Genomic DNA, 26260 nt, shown 5'->3' on the forward strand with positions numbered 1-26260 from the left:
TTCACACCCATCTATGGTAGGCATTCTCAGAGGTTGTGAGGTCTGTTGAAAACTAGGCAAGTGGGGTTTATATATAAGTGGAATGTCCAGGGTGGGAGAAAGAACTCTTGTCTGCTTGAGGCAGGTGTGAATGTTGAAATTGGTTAGCTAGATTAGCATTTAATAGCATTGCAGCTTCAAAGCCTGGCTCCTTCCTGTATGGGGGAGAGATGTTTGTTGGGAGGTGTTAGCTGGCCCTGACTAATTCTTGTCTTGAATTCCTCTGATATTTGAGTGTTGTTCTTTATTTACTGTCCTGATTTTAGAGTTTTTTAATACTAGTAGCCAAATTTTGTTCATAAGAGACGTTCCTTGCCTTGGATAATGCGTGTGGCGTGCAGGCCCAGAAAGCACACACATAGAATCATAAAATCATAGAATCATAGAGTTGGAAGAGACCTCATGGGCCATCCAGTCCAACCCCCTGCCAAGAAGCAGGAATATTGCATTCAAAGCACCCCCGATACATGGCCATCCAGCTTCTGTTTAAAAGCTTCCAAAGAAGGAGCCTCCACCACACTCGGGGGTAGAGAGTTCCACTGCTGAAAGGCTCTCACAGTCAGGAAGTTCTTCCTAATGTTCAGATGGAATCTCCATTCTTGTAGTTTGAAGCCTGCAGCTGAGCGACTTCCCTCTAGAGTAGAGCTTCAATGCCTGAAATGATGGGAAGCGGAGCCTGGGAAGCCACCCCCCCCCCCCCCCCCCCCATAATGAGTCAATAGAAAACAGATCTTTCGGCAATCGAGAGTGAAAACAGATTATCTGCCTTCCCGATTTAGGGAGGCTCCCAAAAATGGATTGGGGCCCCCACTGAAAGCCAGGACATGAAGTGGGTCAAGATTTACCCAGATTGTGTTGCTTCTCCAAACTGTATTCTAAAATCCATACACCGGGTGTGGCCCAAACATGCTGGCTGACCTACATTACCAGCTGCACATAATAATTAACATCATAAGGTTTTTCTTTAGCACACACACACACTTGATCCTGCTACAACTTACTGTAACAGATTGCACAAGCCTAGTGGTGTCACTCCCAAAAAACACCCTAACCTTGGTATGTAGTCAAGCGTAACTGCCTTAGAAAGGGACACAACTCAAGCGACTAAATAGGGTGAAACTGAATAATTGGGGAAGAGTTTTTGGTACAAAATATTTCGGGGAGAATTCTTTGGAGAGAAAGAAGATTCCCGGGAAGACCTCACCACAACTGCAATATCTGAACTAGTATTGTAAAGATTCAACCAAATTAAAAGGTAAGGTCTCAAAAGAAACTCAATCTTCGAGCTAAATTAGGAATCTGGAATGTTATTCGAAAGATTGTTGGCATTAGCTATTGTTTTGATAATATGTACAATACCTTACTATTGTCTATTATTTGTACCATTTTAATAATGCATGATGAACACATTATTTAACGTTATTTATTTTACATTATTTGATAATGTGGGAAAAAAACCAAATGGGTAATATCCCCATAAAAAGTAACAGTTCAATATAATATATGCACATTGCTCATTATAGCCCACAAATTAATGTTAAAATGCAAGAGGAGAAAGGTAATTATTTCCCAAATACAATTTTACTTCCAAGTTCTAGTTAGACCCAGTGGGTTTCTCCCTAGACCAGACACATAGAAATCAATGGGACTTTCAGTGTGATTTACAGGTCCCATTTGTTTCAATGGCTCTGTTCTTGGGTTTAGCCCACTGCTTTTTTTGTTGAACAAATCTTTTTCTGGTTACATCCACAACCATAAATACAGATGTTTTTGTGCGTAAGTTATACAGCAGCAAGAATAACAAAACCCAATTTGCTCATAGCTAGTTAAGAACAAAGCCTGGTCTTATTCTTCACCCAAGGGACTGCCATAGTCCTAGAGAGCATTGCAGAGTTTATGCAGAATTCAGTTCAGAATGCAAGGATATGACTTACAAATGTCTTTGAATCATTCACATAAATATGCATGCATGCCATTTATAACAGTAGCCTTGATGAGAACACACAGGGTAACTGACTGCAAGGGACGCTTAAGAGGGTTACATTAAAACAGGATATGAAGAGGTGGTTAGAAATCACAGGACAAGTGACACCTTATTCTGATAACCTGGCGATAAAAATTGTAGGGTATGATATATAGGCCGAGATGCTACCACTTTCTAGACTGACTGAACAATATTCCCAGAAGTCTTAAAACACTGCTTAGCGAAAACAATGCACACAGAGGCAACGCATGCCCTGCATTTGGGATATGAGATAAAGAAAAGTTGGAATCTTTAAAAGGACGAAGCAACTGTTGGGTGAGTGGGCTTATTAACAAAAGACACTTCCCATAAATGTACAGCAGAGGAACTTATTAGCAGGAGTGTGACCCAGCACAAGAAGCCCAAAGTGATAAAAAGAACAAAAACACATAGACCAATGTTATTTCTTCCATAGGAGGCTTTTCTTTATAGCAAAATAATATGGTTGCACCATTTACGAAATCAAGGTTTCCATAACACAAACGATGCTCTACCTTTACAATGGAGCTTCACACATGAGGCCTTCTCATACCGAGGCTTACCTCACAGACTAGGCCTACCTCACACTGTGAGGCCTTCTCACAGACTGAGACCTTTCTCACACTGAGGCAAGCTAACACAGAGGCCTACTAAACTTCGAGTACACCTGCTTATATAGAACTGCAGCTTTTGCAGAGTCATTGCATTCATTTAACCCTTTCAGTGCTTGACTCCATTTTTGTAATTAAAAATACCTAGGTCAATGTTATCTCTTCCACAGGAGGCTTTTCTTTGTAGTAAAATAATATAGTTGCACTATTTACAATACAAGAACATAACACAAATAAAGTCCTTTATACTTCCTTCTTTGCATCCACGCTGGGCTTCTTTCTCATGCAGGTAAAACATCTTAGCTCCCACAGAGCCTCCTCTCACACCGAACTTATTCAAGAGTTTCACACAGTAGCTTTACACACAGTTTTACACACAAGGCCTTCAACTTAGAAATTCTCTCACCGAAGCTTCTCACAAACTAAAGCCTACCTCACACTGAGGCCTTTTCTCAGACTGAGACCTTTCTCCCACTGAGGCAAACTAACACAGAGGCCTACTAAGCTACAGGCACAAAAAAATGAGTCGGGCAGGGAGGAAGTGAGAAGGACTGGGGAGAAGAAGGCACCCTTCTCAGCACAGCAGGCCAACTGTTCTTTCTTTCTTTCTTTCTTTCTTTCTTTCCTTTTTTCTTTTCTTTTCTTCTCTTCCCAGTGCTTCTTTCCCATCTTTCCTTTTCCCCTAACTTCCCTCCAACCTCGTTTCCTTCCTTCCTCCATTTTCTTGCTCCTTTTCTCCCTCTCCTTTCCTCCCTTCCTTCTCCCATTTCTTCCTTCTCTCCTTATATCGCTAACACTCTACCTTTACAGCATGTTCTGGAATCAATGGAGAGAGACTTCTGAGGAGTTGCTTCCTTTGCAAAAGAGAAGAGCTGAGGTGATTTGCCCATCTCTCTCCCAATTCATGCAAGACGGGGGAAGAGGAGGAAAGAAGGCATGTGAGAGAGGAGACAGCTGGGCTGCTGTGCAGAGAGGTGAGGGTCCTCGCAAGAAGTCGTGGGGCTGAAAGAAGGGCTTCTTTCAGCCCCACGCCTTCCTGCCAAGACCCTCACCAGAGTATAAGCCAAGGGAGACTTTTTCAGCCCTTAAAATGGGCTGAAAAACTCTGAGTATACTCAAGTATATACGGTAGTAATCATTTTGTTTGTTTTCTTAATCACACTTTTTCCAAAAAAAATATTTTGAACTATCCTACAAGTTCACCAAATGTGAAAAAAGTGCCTTTCTATATCTTGCATATAGAAATATAATTATATTTATAATATTATTTATAAATATATAGAAATATTTATATATTATATAGAAATATAATATTATTTATAATATTATAATGTAATGCAATATAATACTAATAATATTATATTATAATTATATATTTATATTACATGTAATATTACTAATAATATTACAGTATAATTGATATAGTACAATATAGCAATATTTAAAACTGATATTGTACTATGCTAATAATATTTTGTATGTATATATATCTTGTAAGCCGCTCTGAGTCCCCTTCAGGGTGAGAAGGGCGGCATATAAATGTCGCAATTAAATAAATAAATGCACTTCCAACATTCCCCTCGATGAAATTTATAATTTTCCACTCATGAAATAATATAAAACAGCTCCATGTCCAAAGACATCCAACCATAATACTCAATATTTTAAGTTGATTGAAGAGCAGCAGCATCAACAACAGTACTACTAACTGTATTAGTAATAGTTACAGCTTACCGGCAAAAGCACTGCGGGATCTCCCCTTGGCCATACAAAGGGAACAAGAAGGGTGTGTTGCCATAGCGGCCAAGGCACTGTAGGAACCTCTGGGTTGCCTTCAGCCCATCTATGGTGCAGCAATTGACCTCTGAGACCATCGCGATGGAATGCAAGATGAAATGTTGCAGGTTGGGAGTTAGCTTCTGGGTTTTTAAATAATCTGAAAATGTACACTCCTTCTGAGCTGTTTTCCAAGGAAGAGAAACCACGAGTTAGCAAAAGCAGATGGATATTCATTCGAAACCACAACAAAATAGGATTCTTCTACTATCTTTAACAAGAATCACAAACCTTGATATTCGTCAGGATGCTGCTCAAAGTCTAGGCAAAACGTCAGAAACCGCATCAGCATCCTCTTTTCCACCATAGTCAACTGTTTGCTATTGAAGACATCTGCTCTGGAACAGGGTACCTGCAACAAAGCTTAGGTTTCTTCATTGCAATCAAAATACACACAGACAATTATTAGCCTGTCTCCCTGAATCTGAGTGTGAGTATGTTCGTTTTTAAAGGGAATTTCTTATCAAGTGTATATCATACTTATATTATTGTTATTAAGTAGACTTTTCAAATTAAGACAAGACATGGGACAATATCCTTTGCTTAAATTTTGCTTCCTCTCTTTATGATTGTTTGGAATAAGCCCAGAAAGGCAAATGAGTTGGGAGGAATTGGATTCAATTGGAAAAGGAAATCCTTCTAATAGCCAATGCACCATTAAAAATCTCAATCTTGTCCTCATTTGAAAAGAAAGCAAAATGAGAGTCTGGCCATTGCCGTATATACTCAAGTAAGCTGATTTTTTCAGGCCCTTTTTTAGGATGAAAAAGTCCTCTTTGGGTTATAGTCGAGTCAAAGTTATTTATTATTTTACTCTATTATTATTATTATTATTATTATTACATTTATTTTACTCTAATTATTATTATTATACATTTACATTATTGTACTCTATTACTATTATTTATTATTACATTTATTATTTTACTCTTATTTATTGTTATATTTATTATTTTCTCTATTTATTATCGTTATTATTACATTTATTATTTTACTCTATTATTATTATTACATTTACATTATTGTATTATATTATTATTACATTTACATTATTGTATTATATTATTATTACATTTATTATTTTACTCTATTTATTATTAATATATTTATTATTTTTCTCTATTATTGTTATTATTTTTATTATTTTAGTTTGTTGTTATTATTACATTTATTATTTTACTCTGCTATTATTATTTTCATTACATTTATTATTTTACTCTCTTTATTATTACTGGAAGGATACATAAGCACATTTACATTGAAGAAGCTTAGAATAATGGTTCAATAATGGTTTAACGGGGTATAACTGTTATAAATAAATAAATAATCAGAGTTGGATAGTCTTAAATTACAGTTTTATGTAAATATTCAAAAGCATTGAACCTCCTGATGGATCAATTAATATAATTTTATTGGTATCTATTTTTATTTTGAAATTTACCAGTAGCTGCTGCATTTCCCACCCTTGGCTTATACTTGAATCAATACATTTTCCCAGTTTTTGTGGCAAAATTATGTGCTTCGGCTTATATTTGGGTTGGTTTATTTTCATGTATATACAGGGTATATCAAAACAAGCCCGTTGCCTTCAAGGAGGCAGAAATAACACCAGAATTTATAAATGCTAACAAGCCAGCTAATGCTGTCATTACCCTCAAGGATAAAAGAAAACACTACCAATTAATGTGAGAAGATAAGAGAAAAACGTTTGCACATGGCATTTGCTCTTTTAAGTGGGACACAAGCTGAAATTCTGCAATTTGAACCTTGGAGTACCTGTTCCACTCTCCCATCTCGAAATGCAAGTATCCGGGTGACATTTTTGAACTCGGCGTATCGACTAACGTTTGACTTAATCAGAAGGTCGATCAACAATCCTCGAGAATACAGTAACTGCACAAAAGAAAGCGTAATATACATTTTATTCTACTTTATCGGAGAGTTTTCAAACTTGGATGCACTCTTTCCAATTTTTTTTTACACACGTTCAAATATTTCTCCATTTTAAAGTGCCCAGATTTAACTATTGCCCTTAATTCTTCAATATCCCAGAAAGCAAGAGTGCTCACAAGGGTTACAAGTTGAAACCATAAAAGTTAATCTTCTAATACCTTTGCTCACTTTGTTCAAGCTACAAATTTATTACACATTCTTAGAAGGACATGAATGTAAAAACCCACAGCACAAGATGGATGACCTAACTTAAGAAAAGCAATGCTCCACTGGAGAAAGTTACTTATGCGATGCCATCATTCTCAAAGTCTTTGAAGCCCAAGAGAAGATAACTTTGCGAGTCTTAGGCCTCTTCTACACTGTCTTTATATCCCAGTGACTTGAGAACATACGCAAGTCGCTTCTGGTGTGAGACACTGTCCATCTACAGAGACGTTGCCCAAGGGATGCCCAGGTGTTTTACCATCCTGCTAGGAGGCTTCTCTCATGTCTCCATCCCAGGATCTGATCCCAGATTATCTGATTATCCCAGATTATATGGTAGTGGAGACCCATATAATCCAATTCAAAACAGATCTATTATAAACCTGGAATTAAACTGCGCTAACAACAAAAAGACATCCAGGTAAATATATCAGAGACTCAAAGAATGTAGCAAAAGCTCCTTCCACACAGCTGTATAAAATCCACAAATAACTGGATTATATGGCAGTGTGGACTCAGATAACCCAGTTCAAAGAAGATATTGTGGGTTATCTGCCTGGGTTATATGGCTGTGTGGAAGGGCCCTTACTAAATAGTTATTTCTTTTTCTATTGTGTCAAAAGCAACCTGAGAACATATTGCAAGTTCCTTCTGGCTGTCTACAGAGACGTTGCCCAGGGATGCCCAGATGTGTTACCATCCTGCTGGGAGGCTTCTCTCATGTCCTTGCAAGCTAGAGCTGACAGATGGGAGCTTATCCCATCTCACAGATTCAAACTGGCAACCTTCAGGTCAGCAACCCAATTTTCAGCTCAGCAGTCCAGCCCATTGTGCCACAGTGGCCCCTAATAGTTATTTCTGAATCCATGCCACAAAAAGTTGGTTACCAACAGGGCTTGCTGTGCATCATTGGTGGGATCAATTTGTTATGTGGGAAACCCAAATCCAAAGCATATTTCTTCACACAGAACTCTGTAGATCAGGGGTCCATAACTTTTTAAAGAGAGGGCCAGGTCAAGTCCCTCAAACTGTTGGTGGGCCAGATTATAATTTGAAAAAACATGAATTCCTATGCATACTGCACATATGTTATTTGTAATAAAAAAACACTTAAAAACAATACAATAATTAAAATGAAGAACAATTTTAACAAATATAAACTTATTAGTAATTCAATGGGAAGTGTGGGTCTGCTTTTGGCTGATGAGATAGGATTGTTGTTGTTGTTCTTGTTGTGTGCTTTCAAGTCATTTCATACTTAGGTTGACCCTGAGCAAGGGCCGGTTAAATGACACTGGAGGGCCGTATTCGGCCCCCGGGCCTTAATTTGAGGACCCCTGCTATAGATCATAGCTATTGTTTACTACTACTATGACGTATCACGCCAGTTATAGAATTACAACTCTATCCAGCTTCATAAAGCAAAATATGGCATTATTATCTTCCCCATTCTATGTACCATGCTCTACTGATATTCCTAAGTATAACCCCTTTGTCTGTCTTCCTTCCAATCTTTAAAAATATCATCTAAAACTAGCAACTATATAAAACTAAGGCGGAAATATGTTTTTAAGAAGCATAGAAAAATTCAAGCAACCACACCAACTAAACACCTTAAACCTTGACTAGAAAAAGGATCATTCTGAAAGGGAAAGCTCAAAAACCATCTTGTTTACGACTTAAGACTGTAGGGCTAAAGAATAAAATGTACTTTCCACTGATACTTTAGTCTTTAAAAAAAGTAGGCACATCATTAAAAAAAACTGCAAAATGTTCTTTGTGAACTGATCAGGGCAGTGTACAGTGTATTCAGGCTCCTAATACTATCATAATAATCTTGCTTAGCCTTTGAAGTTTTCAAAGGCATTTCTAAATGAAACAAATAGATTTTTTAAAAAAATAAAAATCGTAAATGCATTTCCTACCTTGGAAATTAAATCAATATTAAATCGTCTCCCTTCTTTAACAAGCTGAGAATACGTAATTTTCCGTGGTTCATCTGCCGCTTCAGTCATGGATGCAGATTCACTGTTTTCTCTTTCCATCTGATTAGGAATTGCACTATCACAGTCTTTCTCTCCTGGTGAGGTTGCTTCTACACCATCTTTGCCAGCAGTGCATTCTGCATCATGTTGTGCAACACTTTCGGGGTGCGTTTCTTCACCATCGGCCCCCAATGACTGATCCTCAGATGGAAGAGTCTCCTTCTCAGCCTCCGAGGTGCTAGAGACTTCCTCCATCTCACTAGAAATAGCCAAGGTAGACATTCTGGACAAAGCACCAGCTTCTTCCACATCTTCAGGTGACTCTTTGCTGGTTTTTAAAAGAAATGGGAGGGAAAATTCAGTCCCTGGATATGACCTTCCAACTCATTTGATGCAAACTGCCTCTTCACCAACTATTCAAAATATTGTCGGAGTGACACTGATTTTGAATATGGATGCAGCATATATTTATGTAACAGTGAAAACTGGCTTTGGGCATATGAACACTATTCTAAATGCACTGATCAGATGAGATATTGTAACAGATTGGCAAAAAAATATTATTACTATGGTTACTAATGTGGCATTACTTTCATAGAATCATAGAATCAAAGAGTTGGAAGAGACCTCATGGGCCATCCAGTCCAACCCCCTGCCAAGAAGCAGGAATATTGCATTCAAATCACCCCTGACAAATGGCCATCCAGCCTCTGCTTAAAAGCTTCCAAAGAAGGAGCCTTCACCACACTCCGGGGCAGAGAGTTCCACTGCTGAACGGCTCTCACAGTCAGGAAGTTCTTCCTAATGTTCAGATGGAATCTCCTCTCTTGTAGTTTGAAGCCATTGTTCCGCGTCCTAGTCTCCAGGGAAGCAGAAAACAAGCTTGCTCCCTCCTCCCTGTGGCTTCCTCTCACATATTTATACATGGCTATCATATCCCCTCTCAGCCTTCTCTTCTTCAGGCTAAACATGCCCAGTTCCCTAAGCCGCTCCTCATAGAGCTTGTTCTCCAGACCCTTGATCATTTTAGTCACCCTCCTCTGGACACATTCCAGCTTGTCAATATCTCTCTTGAATTGTGGTGCCCAGAATTGGACACAATATTCCAGGTGTGGTCTAACCAAAGCAGAATAGAGGGGTAGCATTACTTCCTTAGATCTAGACACTATGCTCCTATTGATGCAGGCCAAAATCCCATTGGCTTTTTTTGCTGCCACATCACATTGTTGGCTCATGTTTAACTTGTTGTCCACGAGGACTCCAAGATCTTTTTCACACGTACTGCTCTTGAGCCAGGCGTCACCCATAAAGACACACAGGCGTTTAGTTTCACAACCCTGTGTGTCTTTATGAGCTCCTTGCAAATAACTTGCTCCTACTTTTATCTCATTAGAGTTTTTAACATTTTATCCTGTACATGTGACCCACGCACTGTTACTGTGACTGTGTTTTTTGTTTATTGTAATGTTATTTTGTTATTGTATTCATATGTTTTTTCATGTAATTTTGCTGATGTTGCTTGTTGTTTATGTTTTGGTTTTATTTTGATGTAATATGTTGTTCGGGCTTGGCCCCATGTAAGCTGCTCCGAGTCCCCATCGTGGAGATGGTGGTGGGGTATAAATAATAATAATAATAATAATAATAATAATAATAATAATATTATTCTGTCTAGAAATCTCTAGGTCCCTCAATCATGACTGAAGGAGGTTAACCATAAGAGCCACAGTGAAGAATCTAAGCCAGTAGTTCTCAGCCTGTGGGTCCTCAGGTGTTTTGACCTACAACTCCCAGAAATCCCAGCCACTTTACCAGCTGTTAGGATTTTTGGGAGTTGATTCTCATTCTGGGGACCCACAGGTTGAGAATCACTGATCTAAGGATTCATAGAGAAAGTGCTTTAGTCAAATCCATGAATAATCAAATCGCCAAAAGTCAAAACTACAAATGTGGAGGGACAACTAGAGTTCAGGTGGAGAAGTGGTATCAATGCCAAGATACAACACAGCTTCTGTGAAAGAACCCAAAGTGTTGTTCAAATTGAAGACTACCACTCTGTAGGAACTATGAACATGATTATGAAATGAGCGAAAAGGCAAAATATGGAAACATAATTAGAATGTTTTTTTTAAATAACCAGCAGGGGGGAAACCCCACAAAACTTTACTGGCTCCAGTCATGGCCTTTGAATGAAACTTAATGAAGGCATGCTTTAAATCTTGCTGTTGTGCCCATTAATCCTCTGACTACCTGTCATGATAAAGGTAAAGAGGGTTGAAAGGGAGAGGTCAGCGCATGTAACAAGTTCTGGGCATCTTCCTCTTTCCTTAATGGCAAAATCCTTAACATTCTCTCTCTCTGAGGCGGCACTCCACCTTTAAGCTCGCCTTTCTTTTTCATCTTCAACTTCAAGGAAATCAACCTCGGCAACTCATACTTTGAACTCGGGTTTTCAGTTTATGCTACCAACGGAGATGAATCAAATCGGTGTCATTATTAATGGGGGCGGGGAAGAGGAGTTCGGCAACAATTTTGCATTATCTTTTTATCTCTTAACCACAGAGCCATTAATCCTCCGAGCAAATGTTTTAAGCTGAGCTGACAACTAATGAACTGCGATTTCAAAGGTGATCTGAAATGATACAGCAGTAAAAGTTCAGTAGCTATCATTAAGGAAGGCAGAATCCCCCCCCCCCCCCCAACATTGCTAGGAGTAAACACTACTTCATTTTCAGGACCTCTTATGTCCATCTCTGATGTAATTAGCAGCCTGGCTGTATGTACCATTGAGACCCCTGAATGAATGAGGGCAAAGTAAAGATTGGGGTACTACCAGGCTCTGATTTTCCACCCAAAGATACTACCATATATATATTGGGGGGGGGGGAGATTCCAACAACATTTTATTGTCAAGTGAAGGCTGTGATGGTGTGTTTTTAACACCATTTTAAGGGAGAGGGTGTACAAACCCACACGATCTCTTCGTTCATTTGGGGAGGCCCTGCTCTCGCTCCCACCTCCCTCGCAGGCATAATTGGTGGGAACGAGGGAAAGAGCCTTTCTCCATGGTTGCCCCCCAACTCTGGAACTCACTCCCCAAGGATATCAGGCAAGCCCCCACATTGGCAGTCTTTAGGAGGAGCCTGAAAATATGGCTGTTCCAGTGTGCCTTTCCTGAATAAAGAAAACAATCCCCTGCAAGATACCCTGAGAAGCACTTTAATTACCCATTGGGTTGCTCTCTACTTTTGGTTTAAAACCCTCCTACTAGATACATCCTCTGTTCATGTCCAGCATTTATTTTTAAAGTTTTAACTATTACATGTGGCCCAGCCATAGTTTTTTAAATCCTTGTGTGTTATTGTCTACCTGTGAGTTATATTAACTGTATTGTTTATTTTTGCTTATTGCTTGTTGTTTTTATTATTGCTTGTTGTTTTTGATGTGTTGTTGGGCTTGGCCTCATGTAAGCCGCTCTGAGTCCCTTGGGGAGATGGTGGCAGGGTATAAATAATGTATTATTATTATTATTATTATTATTATTATTATTAAGGACTGGATAATATTGCTATAACAAGCCCCACCCAGGCATATTAAGTACAAATGGAGCAGAGGGAGAAGCCATTGCTGGACTCTACCAATACAAAAAAGAATTTCACCCATCATTTCCAAAGCACACACATGAGAAAAATAAACATTATACTCTGCTTAAAGAGTACCAAGAAGGCCAATAGAAGGAGACATGATAGCCACGTTTAACTATTTGAAAGGATATCTCATTGAGGAGGGGGAAGGCTTGTTTTCTGCTGCTCTGGAGATTAGGACACAAAGGAGCAATGCATTCAAACTGAAGGAAAAGAGATGCCAGCTAAACTTTTGAAAGAACTTCCTGATCGTAAGAGCTATTCAGCAATGGAATATGCTGCTTTGCAGAGTGGTGTCTCCTTCTCTGGAGGTTTTTAAGCAGAGGTTGGATGGCCATCTGTCGGGAGGGCTTGGGTTGTGTCTTCCTGCATAGCAGAAGGGGGTTGGACTGGATGGCCCTTGTGATCTCTTCTACGATTCTATGATTGTTCTGGTTTCACTGATATTATATGGCAGAGATGGGAATCATATCGCCTTCGGTAGACTGGACTTCAGCCCCAAGTCTTCCTCACCACTGACCATGCTGCTGCTAAGGCTGTTGAGAGGCATGGTGCAACATCTGGAGGCCACATGATTCCTATCGATGATATATAAGTGTCACATTGTGCATATCTCTTTGGCAATGAATGGCCATTTTGTGAAGAAGGTTGTGTATAGAGGCAGGCTCAAGGTCAAGCAGTTGGCTTCATGGCAAGTAGGGGATTGAACCCAGGCTCCAGGACCTATATCTAACACTCCAGTCATTCTCCAGATATTCCCCTTTTGTTGAAAATAGCAACCTTCCAAGCTATCACTATTGGTTTGTTAATGTATATATTTGCTAACCTGTATTGTATGTATATGTTGATTTGCCATTTTGACTGACCTCTTTGGTGTGGGAGGGGCTACAGATGTGATCGTACTGAGCATGTTCAGACTCAAGACTCCATTTTGTTATCTCTATGTTTTTGGACTTCAATGTCACACTTTTGTTTTTGGACTTATCCAGGAACAGTTTACTATATGTTAGCTTTGAGAAGCAGTGAGTACAATTATACAGTTTGGATTTTCACAAGATGTATCCTTAAAGACTTTGGACGATGGACTATTGATTAAGAACGATGCCCTGTGTTCTCAATACAGAGGAACTACATCCTATCTATAACTGAACTTTAATAAGAAATGTGCCAGTATGGTGAATTAATACAAGATGTTTGTGAGTAAATAAGATTTTCAAAGAAGTTTTTTAAAAAAAAAATCTCTGAGTGCACATTTTAAACTAAGAGGTTTGAGGGGAGAGTGTATGCTCTGGGCAACTGCAATTTCAACATCAAAGAAACAATTTTAAAACTTTGTGAGCAAAATATATTTTTGTGCAGTGGCATGTCTTTGTCCCTGGCAGTTCAAAGACATTGTTTACCAGTATAACAGCTGAGTTACCTGTGTGCCATTACATGAATGCTTGTGAACATCACCTGTTCAAAGGGTTGACAACAAGGTCATGACTTTCCTTGACTAGTGGTTTAAAAAAGGTGGTCTCCAGATGTTCATGGAGATTGACATTTGCCAAAAGGATATTAGATTATTCTTTTCAAAAAGGTTATGATTGCCATTTCCCCCCAAAAGCTTTAAGCCTAATAGTCTTGCAAATCATGAGGGTTATTTGGAGTAATAGTTCAACACCATCCGGAAAGTTAACATAAAACTATTCTCTAGTCTAAACCACTACATTACACTAGTTCACCAGACGCACTATAACTTCCCTAAGATAGAATGCAAAGCATATTTCCATTAATAAGTTCTCCTCAATTCAACAGCATGTATTTCTCTAGCATCAGAATTGTTCTCCACAGGGTCGAAATTAACAATATATCTTCCACCTAATATTTTAAAATGCCAATTTCCATAGAGAAAAGAAAAATTCAACTAATCCTTCTGAATTTAGCCTATTAAATTGAGATATACCAAGCCACTTTTAACAACCACCGGAATATATCTTGTATAAAACATCATTTTTCAAATAGAACAACTGTGACTATAAAAACTAGAGTCGAGAAAAAAAAATCACTCAAGTTTAAATCTTTGTGCAGTCAGGGATGTGTTCCCCCCTCTTTGTCCCTTTTGGCAATACTAATTTGCAAAAAGAATACATCTGCAGCACAAATTGTGGTGTAAATTCTGAACATTATCTAGCGTCGTTCATTAATTAATGGTACTAACAAAAGAATCTCTCAAAGCCAATGTGTCTTATTAATGCCTCGTAACAGCCACCCCTTCCGATAGGTCAAAAGAAAAATTGCCAACCAGCTGGTTAATTTATGCAGCACAGGTGTTCACTATTTATTTTTCAGCCATTTGCCTTTTTTTCAATACCGCTTGTTGCGGAGATGGTATTCTTCCCCTTTGATGGATGCACTTTGTTCTGTGGCGATTCATTTCAGCTCTGCGCCACTATATTACCACTGCTCCCCAGCTGTTTTTATTCTTTCAAAATAAATGTTTCACAGCAACTTCACAGAAGTTCGGGGGAGTCAAGCAACTGCGGCAAAAAACAAACTGAAACCTATAAACCAGTCAAAAGGGCCGGGATCAGCTCCCTCTTGAACATTTAGTTGCATAAAAGAGCGAGTCTTAAATTAAAGAAACACTCAAAACGTAATTCAAATAACACTCATTCAAGGCAAAGTGCTGGTTCAGGTGTAACTGTTGTCCAGGTTTGAAGGATGGCGTAGCACCCAAAATCTGCAAAAAAGGGCTAACAAAACAATCAAAGGGTTGGAAGAAATTCCCTAACAAGGAAAAATCAGAATGTTCAGAGCTGTTTGTTTTAAGGAAAAGGGGGTTTAAAAGGGACGTGGCAGAAGGACATAAAAGAGCAGTTGAGGTCCTTCATCTGTGCATAACTCCACACATGATGTCCTACATCTTCTCATCTCCAGGCAGCTGTCAAGCAACTGGAGGGACCCAAATTGCTTATTTGTGGAGAGAGGAAAAAAAGAGACTCAAAGAGGGAGAGGAGATTCTGACCGGAGAAGTAGCTGGTATCAGTGAAAACGGGGAGAAATGTGTGTGTGTCTCATTTTCCTTTCCCCCAGGAGGCCAAAACATGTTGCTTTATTTATTTCTCCCACCGTTCTTACTGAAAAGAGACAGCGCCAGTAGTAAAAGCTTGCCTTGTCCTAAAAGGGAATTGTGGATGCAGTAAATCACCCCCAGAAACTAGTCTATGTGTAATTTATTTATTTATTTATTTCGTGTACTTCTACCCCGCCCTTCTCAACCCCCGAGGGGGGACTCAGGGCGGCTTACAAAAAGGCACATCTTGGTGCCTACACAAATACAATAACATATAAAACCAGCAATTAAATGGTCAATAATTAAAAACAATTAAAACAACAATATATCACACATTCAATAGCCAGTCTCAGACACAGCGTTCGCCAACTCAGAGTTCATATTTCGTTCCACCTTGTCCAATTCCTATCCATTGTCACAGTCCCTTATTCATCTGCCAGATTGCCCAAACGCCTGGTCCCACATCCATGTTTTTAATTTCTTTCTGAAGGAAAGGAGGGATGTTGCTGATCTGATCTCCCCGGGGAGTGAATTCCATAGGTGAGGGGCCACCACTGAGAAGGCCCTGCTCCTCGTCCCCGCCAATCTCACTTGTGACAGAGGCGGGGTCGAGAGCAGAGCCTCCCCAGAGGATCTCAGACTCCGAGATGGGACGTAAAGGGAGATGCATTCGGACAGACACGCTGGGCCGGAACCGTATAGGGTTTTGTAGGTCAAAACCAGCACTCTGAATTGTGCTCGGAACTGGATCGGCAGCCTTTGGAGCTGACATAACAGGGGGGTGGTATGCTCCCTGTATGATGCTCCAGTGAGCAATCTGGCTGCCTCCCGCTGGACTAATTGAAGTTTCCGAAAAGTCTTCAAAGGCAACCCCACGTAGAGTGCGTTGCAGTAATCTATCCGGGATGTAATCACAACAACAACAACAACAACAACAACGCCACAACAACAACAATAATAATAATGCCACCTGCCAGTAGTAAAGAACTGGTGGGATCACAAACCTGCAAAAGTAGTGGAAAATGAATGCGCAAATATACTGTGGGACTTTTGAATCCAGATTGACAAAGTTTTGGAGCACAATACACCAGACATCATAATTGTGGAAAAGAAAAAAGTTTGGATTATTGATGTCGCCATACCAGGTGACAGTCGAACTGACAAAAAACAACAAGAAAAACTCAACCGTCATCAGGACCTCAAAATTGAACAGCAAAGGCTCTGGCATAAACCAGTACAGGTGGTCCCAGTGGTCATTGGCACACTGGGTGCTGTGCCAAAAGATCTCAGCCAGCATTTGGAAACAATAAACATTGACAAAATAATGATTCATCAATTACAAAAGGCCACCTTACTTGGATCTGTGTGCATCAGAGGCATGTAGCCGGGGGGGGGGGGGGGCTTGAGGGGCTTCAGCCTCCCCCCTCCCCTGACATTCTCAGGGTGCTTGTGGGTTTTTTCGGGCTATAGAGCCATGTTCTAGAGGCATTTCTCCTGACGTTTCGCCTGCATCTATGGCAAGCATCCTCAGAGGTGTGAGGTCTGTTGGAAGTAGGAAAAATGGGTTTATATATCTGTGGAATGGCTGGGGTGGGGCAAGGAGCTCTTCCCTGCTGCAGTTAGGTGTGAATGTTTAGCTGATCACCTTCATTAGCATTTGAAGGCATGCCTGAGTCTGGGAAAATCTGTTGCTGGGAGCTGTTAATCTGTGCCTGGTTTCTTCCTCTCTGTTGTTTTGCTGTTGTAATTTTAGAGTTTTTTAATACTGGTAGCCAGATTTTGTTCATTTTCATGGTCTCTTCCTTTCTGTTGAAATTGTCCACATGCTTGTGGATTTCAATGGCTTCTCTGTGTAGTCTGACATGGTGGTTGTTGGTGTGGTCCAGCATTTCTGTGTTCTCAAATAATATGCTGTGTCCAGGCTGGTTCATCAGGTGCTCTGCTATGGCTGATTTCTCTGGTTGAAGTAGTCTGCAATGCCTTTCATGTTCCTTGATGCGTGTCTGGGCGCTGCGTTTGGTGGTCCCTATGTAGACTTGTCCACAGCTGCATGGTATGCGGTAGACTCCTGCAGAGGTGAGAGGATCCCTCTTGTCCTTTGCTGAACGTAGCATTTGTTAGATTTTCTTGGTGGGTTTGTAGATTGTTTGTATGTTGTGTTTCCTCATCACCTTCCCTATGCGATCAGTGGTTCCCTTGATGTATGGCAGGAACACTTTTCCTCTCAGGGTGGTCCGTGAGAAGGCCTTATTGGTACATTATTTAAACTGTTATGTTTATTCATATCATGATCTGATCACCATGCTCAATATATCCCATATGCATGGGGGTATTGGGATAACAATACAAAAGGTTTGCTAGGGTAGATCCTCAGCCCCCCCCCCCCCCCCCCGAATCAAACTCAGCACCCCCGAAACAAAATCCTGGCTACAGGCCTGGTGTGCACCATTTGAAAATACATCACACAGTCCTAAACGCTTGGGAAATGTTCGACTTGTGATTTTGTGATACGAAATCCAGCATATATATCTCGTTTGCTGTATCATACTGTGTTTCTGTGTCAGTATAATAATAATAACAACTTCATTCTTATACCTTGCTACCATTTCCCTGAAGGGACTCGGTGTGGCTTACATATGGGACAAAATGCCCACAGACACAAATACAAAACAATCCATCAAAGCAAAAACACAATTAAAATAAAAACACAGTGAAATATAACAATCCAGATAAAAGAACAATTCAATAAAACGTAAGAGTATAAAACAGCAAAACTCAAAGCATTATTCGACAAAACCAATTGCCAATAGTACAATGGGCATGACTGGCTATAAAAGGGCCAGGCATGGGGTAGTGCAAACAGCATATCATAGGGCTGGGTATTGGATGAAGTGCACAGAACAAAATATTATTAGGGAACCTAGGGACTGGGCATTTATAACTAGAGACTAGCCGTTCTCAAATGCAAGCTGAAACATCCAGGTTTTCAAATTCTTGTGAAAGGAGGACAATGTGGGTAGTTGCCTAATATCACTTGGGAGGGAGTTCCAAAGTTGGGGGGCCACCACCAAGAAGGCCCTCTCCCTCATTCACATCAACTGTGATATAGAGAAAGCAGATATAATCAGTTTTCTCCTCCTTTTATAACATTACAAATATCACCATTTGAGAATGTTCTAGGAGCTTTGTAAGAGGATATTATTGGGCAATATCTGTAATCCTACAAAAGGAGAAAGCTTCACAATAGGAAAATGGAAGTAGATGTCCATACAGCCCCATACAACTATGGAATGAACTGTCACAAGATACAAGATTTACAGATGTAATGAGTTCTCCATAACACAGCTGCCTGAAACAAGTTCATTTTCTGAGAATGTTGGGGTAACCAAAGCACATTTGGATATTAATTTTGTTCTCTGCAAAAAGCAAAATTAGTGGTATAAGGATGGAGGTGGGTCTCCCATATGAAGATGAGCTAAATTTTCAACATTATTTTTGAAGATGCCATTGGGTGAATTCCAGTCCCACTACGCCTCCAGTCCCCAATGGGAAAGAGACAGACCTCAGGATGGTGGTACGCATAACAGAACAAACTCATGCCAATGCTATTTCAGTTACCCCCTCCGATCAAATGCATCCTTCTATTTGTCCAGACCAAGTTAGATGCAAAACACAATTACCTGACATAACAGAAATCTTCAACATTTTGAATAGTTTGGTCTACTTTGTTAAGAGGAATGCCTTCTTCATTTTCAAGGACCAGGTCTTTCCAGGTACTGCTTTCCTCACATGGATCGGTCCTTTCCTTGATAGAACAACAAAAATCAAAACATTTGCATTTTACAGGGGGTTTTATGCTAATTAAAAACACAGAAACAATATTCGAACTTTTTTCCCAATGATATTTATTGCAAATTGACTAAAGCTCCCTGCAAATAACCTGCTCCTATTTTTATCTCATTAGAGTATTTTAATCATTTTGTCCTGTAAATGTGGCCCACCCACTGTTATTGTGATTGTGGTTATTGGAATGTTATTTTGCTACTGTGTTTATACTTTTTTCTCCTTCAATGTAATTTTGATTATGTTGCTCGTTGTTTATGTTTTGATTTTATTTTGCTGTTCTGGGCTTGGCCCCATGTAAGGCGCTCCGAGTCCCCATTGGGGAGATGATGGCAGGGTATAAATAGAGATTATTATTATTATTATTATTATTATTAAATGGTAAAACATACATGATACATTGAAAGAGGGGGAACAATATAATCAAAGAAAACTAGGAAATTTCAAAGAATGTAGGTGATATTAAAATATTTTAGTGCAATTTCCTCCAGTAGTTCCCAGCAGCATTGCCTACAATAGATAGCCAGTTGATATTCATCTCCAATGAACACAATGATGGTGGGGAATACTTATGATCTAGATCAGTGTTGAGACTCCTTAAACCAAGCATGGGTAAAATTTGGCCTTCCAGGTGTTTTGGACTTCAGCTCCCACAATTCCTAACAACCGATAGGCTGTTAAGAATTGTGAGAGTTGAAGTTCAAAACACCTGGAGGGGCGAAGTTTGTCCATGCCTGCCTTAAACCAATGGAGTTAGAATTTTCTAGATCAGTGTTTCTCAACCTGGGGGTCGGGACCCCTGCGGGGGTCACGAGGGGGTGTGAGAAGGGTCGCCAAAGACCATCAGAAAACATAGTATTTTCTGTTGGTCATGGGGGTTCTGTGTGGGAAGTTTGGTTCAATTCTATCGTTGGGGAGGTTCAGAATGCTATTTCATTGTGGGTGAACTATAAATCCCAGCAACTACAACTCCCAAATGCTGAGGTCTATTTTCCCCAAACTCCACCAGTGTTCATATTTGGGGACATTGAGTATTTGTGCCAAGTTTGGTCCAGATCCATCATTGTTTGAGTCCACAGTGCTCTCTGGATGTAGGTGAACTACAACTCCAAATATTCAAGGTTAATGTCCACTAGACCCTCCCAGTATTTCCTCTTGGTCATGGGAGTTCTGCATGCCAAGTTCTGTTTAATTCAATCGTTGGTGAACTTTAGAATACTCTTTGATTGTAGGTGAACTATAAATCCCAGCAACTACAACTCCCAAATGACAAAATCAATCCCTCCCCCAACCCCACCAGTATTCAAATTTGGGCGTATCGGGTATTTGGGCCAAATTTGGTCCAGTGAATGAAAACACATCCTGCCTATCAGATATTTACATTACGATTCATAACAGGAGTAAAATGACAGTTGTGAAGTAGCAATGAAAATAATGTGATGGTTGGGGGTCACCACAACATGAGGAATTGTACTAAGGGGTCGCGGCATTAGGAAGGTTGAGAAACACTGTTCTAGATACTCAAAGCATGGACACTACAAGCTAATATTCATTCAATGATTATGGGATAGTGAATATATATATATATATATACACACACACACACACACATACATACACACACACACACACACACACACACAAAACAAAACAAAATAATATAAGGCAATGATAAAACAAAATAGGTCATATTCTTATCTCATCCAGTATTTTATCATTTTATGTCATACATTTGGCCCACCATTGTGTTTCATTTTTCGCCCTGTTACTTTGTACTGTTTTATTTACTTCATATTTTATTTATTTTATTGTGATGATATTTTTTGTTGTTCTGTATTTAGCTGTTATGTATTATTGGGCTTGGCCTCATATAAGCGGCCCCGAGTCCCCTTTGGGGAGATAGTAGCGGGGTATAAATAATTATGATGATGATGATGATGATGATGATTATTATTATTATATTCAGGAGAAGGGTGTTCTTTGAAACTAGAGGTAAAAAAATCCCCCAACAATATAGAAAATGCCAGTGTTCACACTGTATGAAAATATATATTTCCCACTCTAAGGAAATATTAAATGTTTGAGAGACAAAACCTTACTTGGTTTTCTTTTATCCAGGACAATAATCCCGAGAAGCTAAAACTTGCCCAGTTCCCTCCATAGTAATTCCTCCTGTTTGGGAAACAACAATGGGAAGGGGCAGAAAGAAAGATCAGGTTAGCAAACGATAGTAACATTAGAACATTAGACCTAACCATTCCCAACTGCCTATGCATCAGTTCCAAACACAGACAAACCTGAAGCTGTGATGTTCAGTTTTAAAAAATCAACTGACTACTTGCTCAAGCTGCCTAGTGCAATTCCTGAAACAAGCACGCTGGTCTCCAATGGCTTTCCTCACACATTGCCGGCAGCATCCTTCCAGGTCTACATCCAATTACATAAATAAGACTGCAGAACCAGAGGATGATATCTTGTTTAATATAGTAGGTCCTGTCAATCACGGTGTGTCTAAAAATGATTGTCTTCTTGAGATATAGACAGGTAATGCAAGACTCAGAAGAATGCATTCTAAGGTTGCTGACTGGCGTTTTTGGGATCATTTTTACCAGCAATCTCCATAGATTTGGTGGCTGATGGAAATCTGTAATGGGAAGCTTAGTTTGGAGATGTGCATGTGTATAAATGTGTTGAAACTGCACATATATGCCCACTACAGAATATATATTTAGCTTTTTATAGAGAGGTTCAAAGAGCTGTGTTAGATATGGCTAGCCTTTTGACCTTCACAGAGGGTTTTGTTTTGTTTTGCTTTCTGTATCAGGAGCAACTTGAGAAACTGCAAGTCACTTCTGGTGTGAGAGAATTGGCCATCTGCAATGACACTGCCCAGGGGATGCCAGGATGTCTGATGTTTTACCATCCTGTGGGAGGCTTCTTCTCTTCCTAATGTTATACTGGCATAGTTGTTTCCCAGACGTTTCTGGAATTAACTTAGCATTCTAAAAGGTAAAAACACCTTTCCTAATGCCTCTTCATTCACAGTATGAGTTTTCAAGTAGCATCCAATCTTTGAACCTGCCTTTAAATGGCACAACCCTCAAGGACCTCTCCGAAAGTGAAGGAGGCCTTTGGGCTGAAATAAATTCTACAATCATGCTTTATGAACTTGGGTATCAACATGTGTTGATGTGGATCCTGAAATTCACATCTCTTTCCATCTCTTTCAGGTGCATGAAGGAAATAATAATAATAATAATAATAATAATAATAATAATAATAATAATAATCGCGCAGACAGACTATAAGCAGAGGCATAATACCATTGCTCAGATGATTCATTGGAACTTGTGCCACAAATACCATCTGCCTGCAACAAAGAACTGGTGAGATCACAAGCCTGAAAAAGTTACAGAGAATGAACACGTCAAGCTACTCTGGGACTTCCAAATTCAGACTGACAGAGTTTTGGAACACAATACTCCTGACCTCACGATTATGTTAAAAAACAAAGTATGGATTGTCGATGTTGCAGTCCTAGGTGACAGCAGGATTGAAGAGAAACAACTGGAAAAGCTACCATGATATGAGGATTTAAAGATCAAACTGCAAAGACTCTGGCACAAGTCAGTAAAAGTGGTCCCAGAGGTGATCGGCACACTGGGTGCAGTGCCTAAAGACCTTGGCCTGCACTTAAACATAATCGGCTTTGATAAAATTGCCATCTGCCAACTGCAGAAGGCCATCTTACTGGGATCTGCACGCATTATTCGCTGATACATCACACAATCCTAGACACTTGGGAAGTGTCCGACATGTGATCCAATACAACAGCCAGCAGAGTGTCTGCTGTGGACTCATCTTGTTGTGTTTCTAATAATAATAATAATAATAATAATAATAATAATAATAATAATAATAAATACATCACACAGTCCTAGACACTTGGGAAGTGTCCGACGTGGGATCCAATTCAACAATCAACAGATTGTCTGCTGTGTACTCATCTTGTTGTGTTTCTAATAATAATAATAATAATAATAATAATAATAATAATAATAAACTTTATTTATATTCCACCCTATCTCCCTGGAGGGACTCAGGGCGGATTCCAAACATAAAAGGCAAACATTCAATGCGCGAACACAGCAACAATACACTCATAGTAACAAAATTTGGCAACCCTACATATAAAAACAAATTATGACTTAACAACTAAAATTAAATTTAAAAATTAAAAAACAAAAAATGGAAATCATTTATTTTCCTCCAATCACAGATGTCTCTGATCTCCAAACCAGTTTGATCCTGGGTTTATTTTTTAAACCAACCATTGCTACAACAAACCACAATGCCTTAAGTCTGAACATGATGGCAAACTGTGGATCTTTTTATGCATATGAAAGAGGTGAGATGTACCAACCAGAATCCCATGTAGGTTTCTTCCTATAATACTCTGGCTTAACATTTCACCTGAACCAGGACTCTGTCTACAAATATCTTCCTGGACCAAAAAACAAAACAAAAAAAAAGGACAAGTGTCGTGGAAGATTTGCAGAGAAAAATTCTATTTCTTGTGTGAAAGTCAATTAGGAAAGCTGCCTCTTTCAAAGCTGTAACAGCCCTGAAAAAAAATTAATCAATGCTGCTGATGTCAGGGAAGAAGTTGCTGATGCTTCCTGATTTCTCCAGAGGTTTAGGCTGCAAGTGTCTTTCCTCTATTTGATCTCCAGGAGCAGCGGGGCCAATCTTCTGCCATCCGAATAAGCTGCCTCTCACATCTGCCATATCAATTTCGGGAGAAAGAATGCAAGAGGATTTCTTCCCCCATTCATAAAGCCCTCTACTGAACATTAGATGGTTCTTCTCTTGCCTCAATTAAATCCAAAACGTGTATGAACCAATTCTTTGGAACATTACAGGGTTTGTATTATAGTTACTAAGGATTTGACTTCCTCTAAGTTCTGTTTATTCAAAAATACCAGTGCTTGGCCATTAAATATAATGTCATCTCTGGATCAGCCTGATATAGAGAGACCCCTGTTACATCAAACCATGGCGGGGCCAGTGATCCACTTCTAGTGGATCCTGTGGCTTAGTCCAGAACTGGCTGCCTTTCACACTTAGTAAAGGTTGTCCCCTGACATTAAGTCCAGTCATGCCCGACTCTGGGGTGTGGTGCTCATCTCCATTTCTAAGCCGAAGAGCCAGCGTTGTCCGTAGACACCTCCAAAGTCATGTGGCCGGCATGACTGCATGGAACGTTGTTACCTTCCAGCTGGAGCGGTACCTACTGATCTACTCACATTTGCATGTTTTCGAACTGCTAGGTTGACAGAAGCTGGAGCTGATAGCGGAAGCTCAATTTGCTCCCCGGAATCGAACCTGTAACCTTTCAGTCAACAAGCTCAGCAGCACAGTGGTTTAACCCGCTGCTCTACCAGGGGCTCTTTCACTCTTAGTGCACCCTAAAATCTGATCTATGGAAGATTGCAAGAGGAAAAGGAGAACACTTCAATTCTCCTGGCACTGGATACAGAACGATACCAATTATTATTATTTGAAACACAACAAGATGAGTCCACAGCAGACACTCTGCTGGCTGTTGTGTTGAATCCCACGTCGGACACTTCACAAGTGTCTAGGACTGTGTGATGTATCTGCGAATAATGTGTGCAGATCCCAGTAAGGTGGCCTTTTGCAGCTGGCAGATGGTAATTTTGACAGCGCCGATTGTGTTTAAGAGCAGGCCAAGGTTTTTAGGCACTGCACCCAGTGTGCCGATCACCACTGGGACCACCTTGACTGGCTTGTGCCAGAGTCTTTGCTATTATTATTATTATTATTATTATTATTATTATTATTATTATGTTTATTTATATCCTGCTTTTTCTCTCTATACAGAGACTCAAAGTGGCGAAGGGATTGCAGCTCAATTTCCTATCTACTCTAGCATTCTGTTTTCCAAAGCTGCCAGCTAAAAGGACTGGAAGGCATTGAGGGATTTATCTGAAATACGTCTAACCTTCCTCCCAAAAATTGATCCAAGGCTGCTCAAATTAATATTAGATGAAAGACACAATTAAAACACTGGACAGGATCATCCAGTGAAACACAAATAAAGTAGAAGCACAAGCTAAAGCAATTAAAACACATCACTAAAAAAAAGTATAGCATCTGGCTACTAAAGCACTGTCCTCGCAACCAACCAAGGAGCAAACCTCAATAAAGACATCTTTACATATGGGCAGAAGGGCAACTCAAAGGAGGTACTGTGTTACTTTCTGATGTCTAGGGATTTCTTTATGTGACAGCCAGAGATAGAAGTGATAGATAGTAAAAGGAAGAGGTTTCTGTCTTGGGTTAGTTAAGATATTTACTTAGGGGGTCATTCCATGCCAAGTGGTCTAAACCTTCCCACCACCATGTTCTCCTATTTTGTTCAAATGGGAGAACACTAGTCAAGTATTAAACTAAGTTTCCCAAAATCTGAGGTCTCTAACTGGTCAAAGTATGTTGTATTTTGTGCATTTATGCATTATGCTTTATGCATCCTCATAGTCCTGCTAGTTATTGAATGGCTATCGGGCGTGGCCCCCATGGCATGGGGATGAGGGTTTCAATGTGATATATAACATACTTTGACCTGAGTAAATGGATACTAAATAGTCACATTGCAAAACAAAAACAAATTAATTTTGTAAAAGAAACATTTCTCTTTCAGATGATACTATTCACAAGCATATTCAGGCAGACCCTTTTTTAATAATTGGCTTTGAACTCCGGTAGATTTTACCATTTGTGCCAAAAATGCCAAATTTGAAGAGATCCTGCAGGGCAGTTATAGATGCTGGGAAGTTGCAAATTTGGCAACATTATGTTCAGCACAAGAATAATCCTTGCTCAAAATTTCAAGTCCGTATCTTTGTTTGCATGGAAATTGTTGCAGTCAGAATATTGGTCAAAATTTGTTGTGACACATTTGGATGCATACTTTGAGTCAACTTGTTTGACTAGAGTTTGCATCCATAATGTTAAAATTAATTTCATCGGAATCAACAGGAAAAAAACTCTGCAGGGTTTCAGTT

The 26260-nt window shown here is 39.6% G+C and overlaps 1 protein-coding gene across 1 annotated transcript in view; it reads right to left on the bottom strand.

The window, feature by feature from the left end:
* CHM (CHM Rab escort protein) overlaps positions 1–26260 on the bottom strand; it is a 92169-nt gene that overhangs the window by 49420 nt on the left and 16489 nt on the right. The window contains exons 3-8 of the mRNA XM_060756276.2: positions 21272–21344; positions 19010–19134; positions 8571–8958; positions 6265–6381; positions 4720–4840; positions 4387–4612 (exon numbers count right to left, since the gene is read on the bottom strand). Coding sequence (XP_060612259.2) covers positions 4387–4612; positions 4720–4840; positions 6265–6381; positions 8571–8958; positions 19010–19134; positions 21272–21344 — 1050 coding nt within the window. The remainder of the gene's footprint in view (positions 1–4386; positions 4613–4719; positions 4841–6264; positions 6382–8570; positions 8959–19009; positions 19135–21271; positions 21345–26260) is intronic.

The sequence above is a fragment of the Anolis sagrei genome, chromosome 10 (assembly GCF_037176765.1).
Source record: "Anolis sagrei isolate rAnoSag1 chromosome 10, rAnoSag1.mat, whole genome shotgun sequence".
Lineage (NCBI taxonomy): Eukaryota > Metazoa > Chordata > Lepidosauria > Squamata > Dactyloidae > Anolis > Anolis sagrei.